Below are 18,610 nucleotides of genomic sequence, written 5' to 3'. Positions count from 1 at the left end.
TCGTGGTGCACTATTGTAATCCCAGTACATGGGAGGCAGAGACAGGAAGATCTCAGGTTCGTGGCCATCCTTAGCTACTTAGTGAGGCCCTCCATAACTTAGTGAAACCCTGTTTCAAAATAAAGATTTAAGAAATAGGGTTGAGTGTAGTTTGGAAGTAGAATTCCCCTGGGTTCAATCCCCAGTACGACAAAATGAATGAATGATAGTAGCTTGGTATTAAAAAGGTGGCACCAAGAGCACTTTATAAAATTTGGTAGCCGGGTGTGATGGTGCATGCTTGTAATCCCAGCACTTGGGAGGCTGAGACAAAAGGATCACACAGGTTCAAAGCCAACCTCAGCTACTTAGTGAATCTTAGCAGCTTAGTGAGACCCTTTTTCCAAGTAAAGTCTAAAATAGGTCTGGAAGTATAGACCAGAGGTAGAAAGCACCTGGGTTTCACCGCTAGTACCATTTAAAAAAAGAGAAAAAGAAAAATAAGAAAAGGTCACTTTATATTGTCCTTCATTTTTTTTTCTTTTCAGTACTGGGGATAGAACCTAGTGGCATTCTACCTCCACGCTACGTCCCCAGCCCAATTTTCTTTCTTTCTTCCTTTCCTTCTTTGCTTCTTTTCTTTATTTTTTTGGCGGTATTGGGGTTGGAACCCAGGGCTTTTCGATCTCTGGGATATGCTCCCAGACCTATCTTATACTTTATTTGGAAACAAGGTCTCACTAAGTTGCTGAGAGCCTCACTAAGTAGCTGAGGCTGGCTTTGAACCTGTGGGATTCTCCTGTCTCAGCCTCCCAAGTGTTGGGATTATAAGCGTGGGCCACCATGCCCTTCTCTATTCTTTATTTTTGAAATAGGGTCTCAGTGAGTTGCAAAGGGCCTCACTAAGCAGCTGAGGCTATCCACAAACCCTGATCCTCCTGTCTCAGCCTCTTAAATGCTTGGATTGCAAACATGTGCCACCACGCCAGGCTTTATTTTTTATTTTTTAAACAGGATCTCACTAGCACAACTTGGGTTTCTTTAGTCTCAGCCTTCTAACTACTGAGATTATAGGTATGTACCACTGCACCCAGGTTTTTTTTTTTTTTTTTTTTCCCAGTACTGGGAATGATCCCAGGGGCATTTTATCTCAGAGCTACACCCCCACCCTATTTTTTATTTTTTATTTTGAAGGAGGGCATCACTAAGTAGCTGAGGATGGCCGCGAACCTGCAATCCTCCTATCTCAGCAGCCTTCCAAGTACTGGGAGTACAAGCATGACCCACCATGCCTGGTTACGGCCAGCTTTTATTAGCATTTTTGCAGTTATATTCTAAAAAAATAATTTAGAAATCACATTTTAAGCCCTGCGTGGTAGTGCAAGCTTGTAATCCCAGTACTTGGTTGACTGACACAGGAGGATTGCAGGTTTATGGCCAGCATCAGCTACTTAGTGAGGCCCTCCACAACTTAATGAGACCCTGTTTCAAAATAAAGAGTTAAAAATAGGGTTGGGATACTTAGTGAGGACCTTTGCAACTCAGTGAGACCCTGTTTCAAATTAGAGAATAAAAAAATAGGGCTGGGTGTGTAGCTCGGAGATAGAATCCACTAGGTTCCAATCCTAGTACCGAGGGGGAAAAAAAAGGATGGGAGCCAGGTGTGGTAGCACATGCTTGTAATCCCAGTATTTGGGAGGCTGAGACAGAAGGATTGTGGTTCGAGGACAAACTCAGCTGCTTAGTGAGGCCATTTGCAACTCAATGAAACCCTGTTCCAAAATAAAGAATAGAAAATAGGGTTTGTGGTGTAGTTCGAAGGTGAATGCCCCTGGGTTTCATCAACAAATAGTACTGCAAAATGAATGAATAAATGAATGAATGAATGAATATAAAATAATAGCACTGGGGATGTAACTTGGGGGTAGAATGCTACTAGCTTCTCTCCCTGGTAATGCAAAAAGTAAATAAATAGGGCTGTGGTGTGACTTGGAGGTAAAATCCCTCTGGGTTCAATCTGTAGTATCGCCCCCACAAAAGAAGAAAGAAATCTCATTTTAATATATCATGTTTTTTAACAGTCTATTTTTTTAAGGAAGAATTATTATAATTGTCTTGAATTTTAAAAGCTTGAATGAATTAATCCCAAAGTTTACTTTTATTTTGTAGCTTCTGCTTCTCACATATGTATGAAATATTTTAAACTTAACACTTTGTTTTTTTCTCTCAACTCTTAAAAAAAAAAAAAAAAACAGCCCAGCGGTCTGCTCAAGAACTTCCTCATATCGAGAAGTACAGTATCAATACCTGTTCTGTAAATGGAGGCCAGGAAATGATTGTGACCGGATCTAATTTTCTTCCAGAATCCAAAATCATTTTTCTTGAAAAAGGACAAGGTAAATAATGAAGATATATGTTGATTTACTTCAAACTAAGGGAAAAGGATGAAATAAATTAGTTATGCTTCAGTAACATTAACCATGAAATAGAAGAATTTAACATTTTTACTCCAAGGTATATACTCAAGAGAAATGAAAATACATGACAGATCCAGAGTTGTCAGCTATCCAGGCTACTGTGATGCCTGTGGTTGTGTTACACTGTTGGAAGAGCAAGCACTGTCTTTTTTGAGGTTTGGCTCCTAGCACTATTTTGGTGTTAGGGCCAAGAATCTAAAGATGGTGTTCTGCACCTCTGAGAGTGGAGTGACACCTCTTGTGGAGTTGGTCCTAGTTTGGGGGCAAACAATTTGTGTGGGAAAAAAAAAAAGAAAGAAAACACATGATGGTATAAAATTTTGGTACATATGTTTCTGAAAACTTTAGTCACAGTAGCCAAAAATAGAAAATTTCAAATGCACTAGGTGTGGTGGCGCACAATTGTAATCTCAATACTTGGAATGCTAAAGCAGGAGGAACACAGGTTCAAAGCCAGTCTCAAGACACACACACACACACACACACACACACACACACACACACACACGATCCGCCAGTCTCAAGACACACACACACACACACACACACACACACACACACACGATCCGGAGCCGGGTGTGGTGGCGCATACACGCTTGTAATCCCTGCCCTTGGGAGGTGGAGACAGGAGGATTGAGCAGGTTCGAAGCCAGCCTTGCTGGCTTAAGAAACCCTGTTTCCAAGTAAAAATATAAAAAAAATAGGTGTGTGAGTGTAGCCCAGAGGTAGAAGGGTTTCCAAGAACCCCAGTACCACACACACACACACACACACACACACACACACACACACACACAAAAAAAAAAAAAAAAAAAAAAGATCTGGGTATGGCAGTGCATGCTTGTAATCCCAGCATTTGGTTCGAGGACAGCCTCAGCTACTAGTGAGGCCCTCTGCAACTCAGTGAGACCTTGTGTCAAAATAAAGTATAAAAAATAGAGCTGGGGGTGTAGCTCAGAGGTAGAAAGCCCCTGGGTTCTGTCCCTAGTACTGCAAATAAAAAAAGAGGGGTAGGGAGAGATGGGAGTGTAACTCAGAAGTAGAATGCTCCTGAGTTCAACCCTAGTACCAAAAAAAGGAAAAAAGAAACTTAATAAAATACTAATACATGTTTCAACATGTATGAAACTTAAGAAAATACTATAATACTTGAAAGAAGGCAGCACAAAAAACCACATACTGTGTGGTTCTATTTATTTAGCAGGTCCAGAATAAGCAATCTAGAAGGACAGAAAATAGATTAGTGTTCGATTGGAATTATCCACGGAAGTGATTACTGGGTACTTGGTTTATTAGGGGTTGGTAAAAATGTTCTAAAATAAGTGTCAATGTTTGTACAACTCTGTGAATATGCTAACCATCTCTGAATTGTATACTTTATTTATTTATTTATTTATTTATTTATTTATTTATTTATTTATTTTGGTGGTACTAGGGGTGGAAACCAGAGGCTTTCTACCTCTGGGCTATACTCCCAGACCTATTTTATATTTTATTTGGAAACAGGGTCTCACTAAGTAGCCAAGGCTGGCTTCGAACCTGTGTGATCCTCCTGTCTCAGCCTCCCAAGTGCAGGGATTACAAGTGTGCGCCACCACGCCCGGCTTTGAATTGTATACTTTAAAAGGATGAAATTTATAGTATGTGAGTTATCTCTAAATTTTGGAAAAAGTAGAAGAACCCTATGTTCATTGGAGTATTTGATTTTATCTCTTTTTTTTGTGTGTATAGGGGTGGGGGTACTGGAACCCAGGTACCTTCTACCTCTGGGCTATAATTCCAGCCCTATTTAATTATTTATTTGGAAACAGGCTCTCCCTAAAGTTTCTGAGAGCCTTACTAAGTTACTGAGACTGTCTTTGAACCTGCAACTCTTCTGTCTCAGCCTCCCAAGTACTGGGATCACAGGGGTATGCCACCACACCCGGCTTATTTTATCTCTTTTTAAGCATATTTAAAACATTTTTAGCCCTGTGTGGTGGCGCGTGCTTGTAATTCCAGTACTTGGGAAGCTGAGATAGGAGAATCACAAGTTCCGGGCAGCCTCAGCTACTTAGTGAGGCCCTCTGCAACCTAATGAAACCCTGTTTCAAAATAAAAAATAAAAAGCCAGGCATGGTGGTGCACGCTTGTAATCCCAGCATTTGGGAGGCCGAGACCTGAGGATCGTGGTTTGCGGATAGCCTCAGCTGCTTAGTGATGCCGTTTGCAACTTAGTTAGACCCTGTTTCAAAGTAAATAATAAAAAATAGGGCAGAGGGTGTAGCTGGGAAGTCGAATGCCCCTGGGTTCTATCCCCAGACCCGCAAAAAATAAAAATAAAAAAATAAAAATTAGGGCTGGGGGTGTAGCTCGGAGGTAGAACCTCTGGGTTCAATCCCCACTGCTGCATAAACAAACAAATAAGCCGGGCATGGTGGTGAATGCTTGTAATCCTAGTTTTTGGGAGGCTGAGACAGGAGAATTGAGGTACGTGGACAGCCTTAGCTACTTAGTGAGGCCTTCTGCAACTTAGTGAGACCCTTTTTCAAAATAAAGAATTAAAAAATAGGGCAGGGGGTGTAGCTTAGAGTTTGAATGCCCCTGGGTTTCATCCCCAGTCCCACAATCAATCAATCAACCAATTAGTCAATCAATAAAACATTTTTACTAGCTGGGCATGCTGTCACACACTTGTAATCCCCATACTTGGGAGCCTGAAACAGGAGGATCACAGGTTCGAAGCCAACCTCATCAACTTAATGAGGCTGTCAGTAACTTAGTGAGACTCTGTTTCCATATAATAAATAACAAAATAATAAATACAACTGGGGATATAATTTGGAGGTAGAATGCACCTAAGTTCAATCCTCCAGCACCACATACACATACACACACACACAAAAAAAAAAAAAAAAAAAAATTATTAATTATGGGAATGAAACCCAGGGGCATTGTACTTCCGAGCTACACCCTGAGCCCTAGTTTTCAGTATTATTATTTTTATTATTTTTTAAATTTGTAAATTTTTTTTGTGGTACTGAGGGTGGAACCCAGGGGCTACCTCCAGGCTATACTCCCAGACCTCTTCTATATTTTATTTGGAAACAGGGTCTCACTAAGTTGCTAAGAATCTCACTAAGTAGCTGAGGCTGGCTTTGAACCTGTGCGATTCTCTTGTTTCAAACTCCCAAGAACTGGGATCATAAATGTGTGCCACAATGCCCAATTTAGTCCTTTTTTATTTTTGAAACAGTCTCAGAGTTACAAAGAGCCTTGCTAAATAGCTGAGACTGTCCACGAACCGTGATTCTCCAGTCTCAGCCTCCCAAATGCTGGGATTACAAGCATGTGCTACCACACCCAGCTCTTTATTCTTTATATTTTATTTTATTTTATTTTGTGGTACTGGGAATGGAACCCAGGGGCCTTCTACCTCTGGGCTATACTCCCAGACCTCTTTTATATCTTATTTGGAAACAGGGTCTCACTAAGTTGCTGAGAGCCTCACTTGTGTGTGTGTGTGTGGGGGGTCTGGGGATACAACCCAGGGGCATTCTACCTCCGAGCTACACCCTGCCTTAATTTTTATTCTTTATTTTGAAACAGGGTCTCACTAGGTTGCTGAAGGCCTCACTAAGTAGCTGAGGTTGTCTGTGAACCACGATCCTCCTGTCTCGGCCTCCCAAGTGCTGGGATTACAAGCCTGTGCCACCACGTCCGGCAGTTTATTCTTTATTTTGAAAAAAGGTCTCACTGAGTTGCAGAGGGCCTCACTAAGTAGTGAGACTGTCCATGAACTGTGATCCTCCTGTCTCAGCCTTTTAAGTACTGGTTTTACAGGCGTGTACCACTATACTGGGCTTGAAAATTGCCTTTTTGTTTTTTATTAATTAATTAATTAATTAATTATTTTTGTGGTACTGGGAATGGAACCCAGGGGATTCTACCTTGGCACCTCCAGCCCTAGTGTTTAATTTTTTTTTTTTTTTTAAGTGGTACTGGGGATGGAACCCAGAGGCTTTCTACCTCCAGGCTATACTCCCAGACCTTTGTTTTATATTTTATTTGGAAACAGAATCTCACTAAGTTGCTGAGAGCCTCACTAAGTAGCTGAGGCTGGCTTTGAACCTGCGCGATCCTCCTGTCTCAGCCTCCCAAGCGCGGGGATTACAAGCGTGCGCCACCACGCCTAGCTAGTGTTTAATTTTTATTTGGAAACAGGGTCTCACTGAGTTGCAAAGAGCCTTACTAAGTAGCTGATGCTATCTGCAAGCTGCGATACTCCTGACTCAGCCTCCCAAATGCTGGGATTACAAGGGTGTGCCACTGTGGCTGGGGAAAATTGCCCTGTTTTTTGCAGGTCTGGGGATGGAACCCAGGGGCATTCAACCTCTGAGCTACACCCCCTGCCCTATTTTCTATTCTTTATTTTGAAACAGGGTCTCACTGAGTTGCAGAGGGCCTCACTAAGTAGCTGAGACTGTCCATGAACCACGATCCTCCAGTCTCAGCCTCCCGAATACTGGGATGCGAATATTGCCTTTTTATTTTTTATTTTATTTATTTATTTATTTATTTATTTATTTTGGTGGTACTGGGGTTCCTGGAAGCCCTTCTACCTCTGGGCTACACTCCTAGACCTATTTTTATATTTTTATGTGGAAACAGGTTCTCTTAAGCCAGAGTGGCTGGCTTCGAACCAGCGCAATCCTCCTGTCTCTGCCTCCCAAGTGCGGGGATTACAAGCATGCGCCACCACGCCCAGCCAGAAAATTGCCTTTTTAAATGTTAACATTAGTGTTTTAAGATTGATCCAATGTAACTGAATTTTTTTCACATTCACTAATATATAGTATTTCACTGTATGAATGTACCACAATTTATTATACTTTATTTACTAGGCTGTGTCCATATTTTGGCATTGCCAAACAGTAGCTATCAATGCTTTTCTGAATGTTCTGCTTTTTACCACTTGGCAGACATAGGTAACAATATTATACTTCTTTTTTTTTTTTTTAAATCTAGTAGGAGTTAAGTGGTCTGTTGAATTTGGCCTGAATGTTTCTGATATCTATTTAAGATTGTTATGAACCAGCTGGATGTGGTGGTGCACACTTGTAATCCTAGTACTTGGGAGAATTGTGAGTTTTCAACCAGCCTCAGCTACTTAGCGAGGCCCTCCACGACTTAATGAGACCCTGTTTGAAAATAAAGAATAAAGAGCCGGGTGTGGTGGCGCACGCTTGTAATCCACATGCTTGGGAGGCTGAGACAGGAGGATCGCACAGGTTCAAAGCCAGCCTCAGCTACTTAGTGAGGCTCTTAGCAACTTAGTGAGACCCTGTTTCCAAATAAAATATAAAATAGGTTTGGGAGTATAGCCTGGAGGTAGAAAGCCCCTGGGTTTCACCCCCAGCACCACCAAAAGAAAAAAAAGAAAAGGAAAAGAAAAAGAAAATAAAGAATAAAAAAGAGGGTTGTAAACACTCTTGTAATCCCAACTTTCGGGAGGCTGAGACTGGAGAGGATCACGGTTCACGGACAGCCTCAGCTACTTAGTGAGGCCCTCTGCAACCTAGTGAGACCCTGTTTCAAAATAAAGAATGAAAAATAGTGCAGGTGTGTAGCTTGGAAGTCGAATGCCCCTGGGATCCATCCCCAGACCCACAAAAATAAAAAAAGTTGGGCTGGGGGTGTAGCTGGGGGGTAGAATGCCCCTGAGTTCAATTCCTAGTACCAGGGGGGAAAAAGATTGTATGAACTATTAATATTTACTTTTTGTGTAATACCTATTCATGTTTGTGCCTACTTTTTCTTTTTTTGTGTGTGGTGGTACTGGGGGTGGAACACAGGAGTTTTTCTACCTCCAGGCTATATTCCCAGACCTATTTTATGTTTTATTTGGAAACAGGGTCTCACTAAGTTGCTGAGAGCCTCACTCAATAGCTGAGGCTGGCTTCAAACCTGTGCGATCCTCCTGTCTCAGCCTCCCAAGTGTTGGGATTACAGGCATGCACCACCACGCCCAGCAGCCTACTTTTTCCATTGGGTTATTTTCAAATTTTTCTCATTGACTTATGGGAATTATTTTACATTCTGGATATCAAAGTGAGCCAGAGAAGTACCCCAACTTTTCTACTATTGAGTTTTTCACCTTCCCTTGAACATGTAATAGAACAGCAATTCTCTTCCAAGAGATAGAATGAAAGTTACCTTTGAAGAAGTGAGTTTGCCATCACTTGAAGTACACAAATAAAAGTTTGTCACCATTTGATGGAGTTGCCCTCAGAGGGCTTTCAAACACCACTTGAGCAGATGGATAGAATACCCGTTGCGGCAGCATAAGGTCTTTCACTTTGTTTTTCTCTATAACTAAACTCTCCTTCCATGTTGGAAGTTAATGAGGAAATTATCTCTCTGCCATAAATTTGTGATATTACATCATAAGATTTTGTTTGTATGCTTTTTGACTTGAATTGTTTTTAACTGTAACTTGTTTCTTTCAATAGATGGACGACCTCAGTGGGAGGTAGAAGGGAAAATAATCAGGGAAAAATGTCAAGGGGTAAGAAATTTTCCTTAATTCATAAGAAATACTTAAACTTAATGAGGAAATTGAATGGTGCTCCTTTATGATATAGATGAAGGTATGAGTAATAGAAAAATAAACTAGAATTTTTAGAAGTTTGGAAATGAAATACTTTTCTGGTATTAAAGTTTAGGGGAAAAATCCAATGGTGTAATTGTTTATTTTCTTTTTTTGCATATAGAAAAGAAGTTAGAAATGAAAAAATGCTAGGTGTGGTGGTGCACACTAGTAATTCCAGTGCTTGGGAGGCTGGGACAGGAGTATCTCAGGTTTGAAGCCAGCTTCAGCAGTTTGGTGAGGCTTTCAGTAACTTAGCGAGTCCCTCTTTTCAAAAAATAGAATAAAAAGGGCTGACGGTGTAGCTCAGAGGTAGAATGCCCCTGAGTTCAATTCAATTCCCAGTGTTTGTGTGTGTGTGTGTGTGTGTTTCTCTCATACATACACAAACGAGAAATTAAAGATTATTAGAAGGTTCTTACTGAAATTATTTTATTTCTGTGAATTCAATGAAGAAATCAAAACATATTCAGTAAAGAACATATGTAAACCTGACGTGGTGGCACAGGCTTATAATCCCAGTACTTGGGAGGCTGAGACCGGAGGACCACAGGTTCAAAGCCAGCCTCAGCAACTTAGTGAGGCCTTCAGCAACTTTGTGAGATCCTGTTTCAAAATGAAAAATAAAGTAAGGGCTGGGGGTGTAGTTCAGAGGTAGAAAGCCCCTAGGTTCAATCCCCAGTACCATAAAAAAAGCAAGTAAGTAATCAAGCAAACATATACATATATGTGTATACATATATGTTTGTATGTATTCAGCAGTATATAGGAAAAGGACAAGCCCTTAGGGATTTTTGTGTTTAACACATTTCTCATAATTTTTTATCTACCTTATTAAGCCTCTTAGGATTCCACACTGAAAGTTGTGGTTCCTTCAGCATGGTTAGCATAGAGACAGAATCTCCTCTGGGCTAGAAAGTACTACTTCCCACCGTACATTTGAAAGACTTGTAGCAATTAGGTTGAGGATTGCATTTGGTTTGGGGCTAACGTTTTTACTCTGCTCGTGTAAAATTATTTTTGATATGGATAAAATTTTGTGCACTGCCAAATTAGAACATATTTTTTATGCATGATAAGTCTAAACTATAATGCTACTTGGGAAATAGTAAACATAACAACCAGAATGGATTTAACAACCAGAATGGATTTCCTTTTAAGGTATATAGTAACCTGTAATATTCAATACAGCAAAGTACATCATTACATAGTATGTGATAAGACTGTTTTCTGTGACTAAAATCCCAACTAGATGAGTAAAGAGCAGTTTTTTTTAATACTTTTTTGGGGGGGGCGGGTGGTACTGGGAATGAAACCCAGGGGCCTTCTACCTCTGTGCTACACTCCCAGACCTATTTTATATTTTATTTAGAAACAGGGTCTCTTAAACTAGCTGAGGCTGGCTTCGAACCTGTGCAATCCTCCTGTCTCAGCCTTCCAAGCCCAGGGATTACAAGTGTGCGCCACCACACCCGGCTTAAAGAGCAGTTTCCCTTTTTTTGGTGGTGGTACTGGGGTTCCTGGAAGCCCTTCTACCTCCGGGCTACACTCCCAGACCTATTTTATACTTTTTTATTTTTGGAAACAGGGTCTCTTAAGCCAGCGCAGCTGGTTTCGAACCTGCGGGATCCTCCTGTCTCAGCCTCCCAAGTGCGGGGATTACAAGCGTGCACCACCACGCCCGGCTTAAAGAGCAATTTCTAAACCAGGCATGGTGGCCTACTCAAGAGACTCCAGCACAAGAATCACTTGAGCTGATGAGTTCCAGACTAGCTGAGCAATATAATGAGACCCTGTCTCTTAAACTAAAAACAATCTCCTTTAATGCTTAAAAGATTTATCTTTGTCAAGACTGAAATATTTATAAATCTCTAAATGACATATAGGCCTATTGATGTGCATAAGTTTCAATGATAGGAGAATCTTGTGTTTAGGCTCATGAGTTGCTCTGGGTTTAGCAGGTGCATTACATTTTTAGTTCTGAGTGTAACACAATCTTACTTTCCATTCTCCTTAGGCTCACATTGTCCTTGAAGTTCCTCCCTATCATAACCCAACAGTTACAGCTGCGGTGCAGGTGCACTTTTATCTTTGCAATGGCAAGAGGAAAAAAAGCCAGTCTCAACGTTTTACTTACACACCAGGTATGGGAGTTGTGATGAGTTACTATAGAACTTTTTGTCATAATGAATAAAATGTTACTCAGTGAATCCTGTATTAGAATATTCAAGATAAGATGATTATAGTTAATAAAAATACCAGCCGGGCGTGGTGGCGCATACTTATAATTCCTGCACTTGGGAGGTGGAAATAGGAGGATTGCAGCCAGCCTCACTGGCTTAAGTGACCCTGTTTCCAAATAAAAATATAAAATAGGCCTGGGAGTATAGCCCGGAGGTAGAACGGTTTCCAGGAACCCCAGTACCACCAAAAAAAAAAAAAAAAAAAAAAAAAAAGAAAGAAAGAAAAGCAACAAATGTCTAAAGTTTGTATTGAGCCAGGTGGGTGGGTTGGGGGTATACTTATATTCCCAATATTTGGGAAAGCTGAGACAGGAAGATTTCAGCTTTGAGGCCAGCCTCAGCAATTTAGTGAGACCTTTAGCAACTTAGTGAGACCCTGTTTCAAAATAAAACATAAGGTCTGAGAGTGTAACTCAAAAGTAGAATGCCCCTGCATTTAATCCCCAGTACTACAAGAATGAATGGATTAATTAATAAGCAAATAAATGAAAAAGTTTATATTGACTTTAAATATTAGATGTTCTGTTAGCTATTATTCTTTTGTGACAGTATAAGGAAATTAGAACATAAAATGTAGTTTTGTTTGTATTATGGAATTAGGGGTTGAACTCAAGGACATTCTACCTTAGAACTATACCTCCCACCCTATTTTATTCTTTAATTAATTATTTATTTTGCGGTACTGGGGATGGAACCCAGGGGCATTCTACCTCGGAGCTACGCCCCCTGCCCTATTTTTTGTTCTTTATTTTGAAACAGGATCTCACCGAGTTGCAGGGACCTCACAAAGTAGTAGCTGAGGCTGTCTGCAAACTGTGGTCCTCCTGTCTCAGCCTCCCAAATGCTGGGATTATAAGTGTGTGCCGCCACACCCGGCTTTATTTATTTATTTATTTTTGCAGTACTGGAGATTGAACCCAGGGACAATCTGCCTCCTAGCTACACTCCCAGACCTATTTTGTTTATTCTTTATTTTGAAACAGGGTATTACTAAGTTGCAGAGGGCTTAAGTAGCTGAGGCTGTCTGTGAACTACAAACATGGATTACAAGCATGTGCCACCACACCCAGCATAGAATGTAGTTTTGAAGTTTTTTCAGACTATAAAAATAATCAGGACGCCATGAGAGGCAAGTATATGTGCTGCTGGGATATGAACTCCTTTTATGTTCTTAACACTGTAGAAAGGCAATATGCTAGGGCTGTGGGTATAGCTCAATGGTCTCAGCCTCCTAAATGCTGGGATTACAAGTGTAGGCCACCATGCCCAGCTTCTTGGTCTCTTTTGCATGGAATTTATAATCTAGTGGGACAAATAGAAGTTAGTAAGTCACTATATAGATTTCTAGTTAATTTGTCATTGTAAACTGAAGGTAAGATTCTGAAGGAAAGGGACATATTACTATGGCTGCAAATACAGAAGAATCTTGTCAAGGCTAATAGCTTGAGAATAGGTTTCCATGAAGAAAGTGATTCTTGATTTAATAACTGGAAAATAATAGTAATAGATGTAATTATATGTTTACTTTTAGCATGGCGGGTATTGGGGTGGAACACAGGGGCATTCTACTTCTGAGCTACACTTCCAACCTTATTTATTTTTTTATTTTTACTTTTGGTGGTACTGGGGTTCCTGGAAGCCCTTCTACCTCTGGGCTACACTCCTAGACCTATTTTATACTTTTTTATTTGGAAACAGGGTCTCTTAAGCCAGCGCGGCTGGCTTCGAACCTGCGTGATCCTCCTGTTTCCACCTCCCAAGCGTGGGGATTATAAGCGTGCGCCACCACGCCCGGCCTTATTTTATTTTGAAACAGGGTCTCACTAAGTTGCAGATGACCTCACTAAGTTGCTGGGATTGACGTTATACCTGTGATATTCCTGTTTTAGTCTCCCAAATACTGATATTTCATGTGTATGCCACCTAACCCAACAACTTAGTTTTTATTTTCAAGCAGGATCTCAGTTGCTGAGACTTGGAATTGTCTTGTTTCAGCCTCCCAAGTACTAGCATTACAGGCATGCATTACCGTTTCAGTCTTAAACACAACATTTTTTGCATGTGTGTGTTTGTAGTACTGGGGGTTGGACCCATGGACATTCTACCTCTGAGCTATGCCCTTAGGTTTTTTAAAATTTTTTGGTCTGGAACAGCATTTGTAGATTGCTGAGAGTCTTGCTAAGTTACTAAGGCTGGTCTCAAACCTGCCATCCTCCTATCTCAGCCTCCCAATATGGAGTTAAAGGCTTGCGCCACCACATGGCTTAAACACAACTTTCCTCCTCCTCCTCCTCCTCTTCCTCTTCCTCCTCCTCCTCCTCCTCCTCCTCCTCCTCCTCCTCCTCCTCCTCCTCCTTTCTTTTTTCTGTATGGTACTTTGGATGGACCTATGGAACTCAGGGGCCTTCTACTTCCAGGCTACAAACCCAGACATGTTTTATTTTTTACTCGGGAAAAGGGTCTCAGTAAGTTGTAGAGTGCCTTACTAAGTTGCTGAGGCTGGCTTCGAACATGCAATACTGTTTCAGCCTCCTAAGTACTGGGATTATAAGCAGCTACCCTCATGTCCGGGCTTAACACATTTTTTAAAATTGGGAATGAAAACTGAGCATGGTGGTACACACTTGTAATCCTAGTACTTGGAAGGCTGGGATAGGAGGATAGCGGGTTCATGGCCAGCCTTAGCAACTTAGGCCCTCTACAACTTAGTGAGATCCTGTTTCAAAATAAAAGAATAGCAGGGTTTGGTGGTCCACACTTGTAATCCTAGTATTTAGGAGGCTGAGACAGGAGGCCTCTTCAACTTAGCCCTCCACAACCTAGTGATACCCTGTTTCCAAAATAAATATAAGATAGATCTTGGAGTGTAGCCTGGATGTAGAAAAGCCCCTGGGTTCCATCCCCAGTACTACAAAATAAATAAATAAATATATAATAAAATGGGTCTGAGGATATAGGTTGGAAGTAGGCCTCTGGGTTCCATCCCCAGTACCACCAAAATAAATTAAATAAAAATAAAATAAATTAGGAATGAAGCCAGGCATGGTGGTGTCTTCCTATAAAACCAAGTAATTGGGAGTCTGAGATAGGAGGATGTCAGGTTTGAAGCCAGCCTTAGCAGTTCAGTGAGGCCTGAATTGGTTTAAGTGAAACCTTATTTCAAAATAAAAAGTTTAAAAACTAGGACTTGGGGCATACCTAGCTCAGAGGTAGAATGCCACTGGGTTCAATTCCTAATATATTTTTATAGAATTCACTCACACACACACACACACACACACACACACACACACACCCGCCCTTTGTGGTACTGGGAGTGTTAACTCGGGGCTTTCTAACTCTGGGCCATACTCCCAGACCTATTTTATATTTTATTTGGAAACAGGGTCTCACTGAGTTGCTGAGAGCCTCACTAAGTAGCTGAGAAGTAGCTACTGGTCGAACCTCATGATCCTCCTGTCTCAGCCTCCAAGTATTTGAAATACAAGCATGTGTCACCACGCCCAGCTCCTCCTTTCTTTTTATGCTGGGAATTGAACCCAGGAGCGTTCTACCTCTAAAATAAACCCCCAACTTTATTTTATGTATGTATGTATGTATGTATGTATGTATGTATGTATGTATGTATTTATTTAGTGGTAATGGAGGTAGAACCCAGGGGCTTTTCTACCTCTGGGCTATACTCCCATACCTATTGTTTTTATATACTTTATTTGAAAACAGGGTCTCACTAAGTTGCTGAGAGCCTCACTAAAAGTAGCTGAGGCTGGCTTTGAACCTGTGTTAATCTCCTGTCTTAGCCTCTCAAGCACTGGGCTTACAAGTGTGTGCCACCATGCCCAGCTTTTATTTTATTTTATTTTATTTTATTTTATTTTATTTTATTTTATTTTATTTTATTTTGGTGGTACTGGGGATGGAACCCTTCCACCTCCGGGCTACACTCCCAGACCTATTTTATATATTTTTTTGAAAACAAGGTCTCTTAAGCCAGAGAGGTTGGCTTCGAACCTGTGTGATCCTCTTGTCTCTGCCTCCCAAGTGCGGGGATTACAAGCCTGCGCCTGTGTAAAAAAAATTTTTTTTTTTAGTGGGTCTGGGAATGGAACCCAGGGGTATTTGACCTCCGAGCTACACCCCCTGCTCTATTTTTTTTATTCTTTATTTTGAAACAGGGGCTCACTAAGTTGCAGAGGGCCTCATTAAGTACCTGAGGCTGTCCGCAAACTGTGATACTCTGGTTTCAGCCTCCCAAATGCTGGGATTATAAGTGTGTGCCACCACTCCCGACTTCTTATTTTTTATTTTGAAATAGGGTTTCACTAAGTTGTGGAGTGCCTTACTAAGTTCTTGAGACTGTCCTTGAGCCTCTCATCCTCCTATCTTTGCTTTCCAAATACTGGATTATAAGCATGTACCACCATGATTGGGTTTTATAAATTTTTATGTTGGAAACTTTAACCTTTGTTTGTTTGTTTGTTTATCTATTTTGTGGTACTGGGGATGCAACCCAGGGGCATTCCTCCTCCAAGCAACACTCCCAGCCCTATTTTTTTTATTCTTTATTTTGAAACAGGGTCTCACTGAGTTGCAAAGGGCCTAAGTAGCTATGGCTGTCCCTGAACCATGATCCTCCTGTCTCAGCCTCCTAAATGCTGGGATTACATGCATGGACCACCATGCCCAGCTCTCTTTTTATATTTATGACAGTGTGTGTGTGTGTGTGTGTGTGTGTGTGTGTGTGTGTGTGTGTTACGAATGCTGGGATTACAAGTATGCGCCACCATGCCTGGCTTGTTTTTTTTTAATTAGGTATTATATTTAACATTATTGTCCAGCAATCACTTTATAAAATGAAGGCAGTTCCCAGCATATGTATTGACTAATAGATTCCCTTAACCACAGATGTTAATAGATCATAGAATTTTACCCCCTAGTGGTGATACCTGGACCTCTGCCTATCCTCTAAATTCAGAGCTTCCAATGTGGGGAGCTTCCACACAATTCCAGCATCCCAGAACCTATTAAAGCAGCATACCTCCCTTTAAAGTCCAGAAGAAGTTATATGAACTAGAGGTGCCATCTGGGCTCTTAATTTGGAATACTTAGGCTTTTAGGGTTAGCATTAGAGCTAGTCTCATATGTAACATTGTGCCCCTGGTAAAGTATTTTCTGTGTTATACATAGTTTGACTGTACAGTCCACCTTTTGTGGGGTTTTTTTTTTGTGTGTGTGTGTGGTGCTGGGGATTGAACCCAGGGGCATTCTACCTTCAAGCTCTACCCCCACCCCTGTTTTTTATTCTTTATTTTGAAATAGGATCTCACTTAGTTATAGAGGGCCTCACTAAGTAGCTGAGGCTGGCTGTGAACTGTCGTCCTCATATATCAGCCTACCAAACTCTGGGATTACAAGTATGCATCACCATGCCCAGCTCACCTTTTGTGTTTTTTAAAAAGTTTTTATTAGTGCATTGTAGTCATACATCTTAATGGGATACAAGATGGTAGAGGCATACATGCACCCATCATTTATTTAGCCCTTCCCCAATTCTCACCCCATTCCCAATTCCCACCCCATTCGCTCCCTCTCCCTCCTTCTCATGTTTGACTTATTGATTAACTTTGATATGTTTATGAATGTATAGCATGTACATTAGGGAATTTCCCTCTTCCTCCTCCCATCCCCCTCAATTACTTTACCTTATTTGCTCATCTGGTTTCTCCTTCCTCATCTAGAGTTCTTCCTATGACCTAGCTTCCACATATTAGGGAGAGCATAAGATTTCTTACTTTGTGTGACTGACTAATCTCACTTAGTATAATGTTCTCTAGTTCCATCTATTTCCCTGCAAATGATGTAACTTTGTTTTTCTTTATGGCTGAGTAAAATGCCATTGTGTACATATCCCATAGTTTTGTAATCTATTTATTTGTTGATGGACATCTTGGCTGGTTCCGTAGTTTGGCAATTGTGAATTGTGTGGCTATGAACATAGATACGCATGCATTAGTTTGGTAGTTTGGTTCTAGTCTGCCTTTTTTTTTGGGGGGGGGTGATACCACAAAAAGCGGGGGGTACCGGGTTTCCTGGAAGCCCTTCTACCTCCAGGCTACACTTCCAGACCTTTTTTATACTTTTTAATTTGGAAACAGGGTCTCTTAAGCCAGCGTGGCTGGCTTCGAACCTGCCTGCGATCCTCGGGTCTCTGCCTCCCAAACACGGGGATTACAAGCATCTGCCACCACGCCCGGCTCTTTTCTCTTTTGATATGCACAGTAAATGAAATAAGCAAAATAAAGTAACTTTTGCTTTGGGAAATACTTTCAGCAGGAAGATCATTCTCTTTTTGTGTGTATGGTACTAGGAATGGAATCCAGAGACATTCAACTTTCTAGCTATACCCTCAGCCTTATTTTATCTGTCTGTCTATTTATTTATTTATTTTAGCAGTACTGGGAATGGAACCCATGGGCATTCTACCTCCAACCTACACCCCCAGCCTATTTATTTATTTATTTATTTATTTATTTATTTATTTATTTATTTATTGTGGTACTGAGTGTGGAACCCAGGGGCTTTTCTACCTCCGGGCCATACTTCCAGACCTATTTTATATTTTATTTGGAAACCGGGTCTTACTAAGTTGCTGAGAGCGTAAGTAGCCAAGGCTGGATTTGAATCTGTGTGATCTTCCTGTCTCAGCCTCCCAAGTGCTGGAATTACAAGTGTTCGTCACCACACCTGGCTTTTTTTTTATTCTAAAACAGGACCTCACTAAGTGCAAAGGGCCTCACTAAGTAGCTGAGGCTGTACATGAACCAGCATCTTCATGTTTCAGCCTCCCAAATGCTGGGATTACAAGTGTGTGCCACCACGCTCGGCTCTTATTTCATTTTTTATTTGAAGCAGGGTCATACTAAATTGCTGAGAGTCTTGAAGAGTTGCCAAGGCTGGCTTTGAATCTATGATCCTCCTGTCTCAGCCTCCCAAGTACAAGGATTACAGGTATGAGCCACCAGGCCTGGTTAGGAAGATTCATTCTAACTCATGGATTTGCTACTTTTTTTTAATGATAAGAATAATGATTGTTACTTATACTCTCTGCCTACTTGATAGTGAAATAGTGAAGTTGAATCTTCCTTTGTAATACAGTGTACTACAGTGATTTAAAAAAAAAAAAAGTATGGACTTTTGCCAGATGTAGTGGCTCACGCTTGTAATTCTAGCATTTGGGAGGCTGAGACAGGAGGATCCGGGTTTGCGACCAGCCTCAGCTACTT

At 41.0% G+C, this 18,610-nt stretch overlaps 1 protein-coding gene across 2 annotated transcripts in view; it reads left to right on the top strand.

Annotated features, from left to right (window-relative positions):
* NFATC3 (nuclear factor of activated T cells 3) overlaps positions 1-18,610 on the top strand; it is a gene marked incomplete at both ends in the record, with an annotated part of 110,127 nt that overhangs the window by 45,913 nt on the left and 45,604 nt on the right. For both annotated transcript variants that reach the window (XM_080704488.1, XM_080704489.1), the window contains 3 exons: positions 2,235-2,375; positions 8,948-9,003; positions 11,102-11,228. In XM_080704488.1, the coding sequence (XP_080560614.1) occupies positions 2,235-2,375; positions 8,948-9,003; positions 11,102-11,228 (324 nt within the window). The remainder of the gene's footprint in view (positions 1-2,234; positions 2,376-8,947; positions 9,004-11,101; positions 11,229-18,610) is intronic.

The sequence above is a fragment of the Muscardinus avellanarius genome (genome assembly GCF_963383645.1).
Source record: "Muscardinus avellanarius genome assembly, chromosome: 10".
NCBI classification, from domain to species: Eukaryota; Metazoa; Chordata; class Mammalia; order Rodentia; family Gliridae; genus Muscardinus; species Muscardinus avellanarius.
Note: the sequence above shows the minus strand (reverse complement) of the source record. Positions and strands in the feature narration are given on the sequence as shown.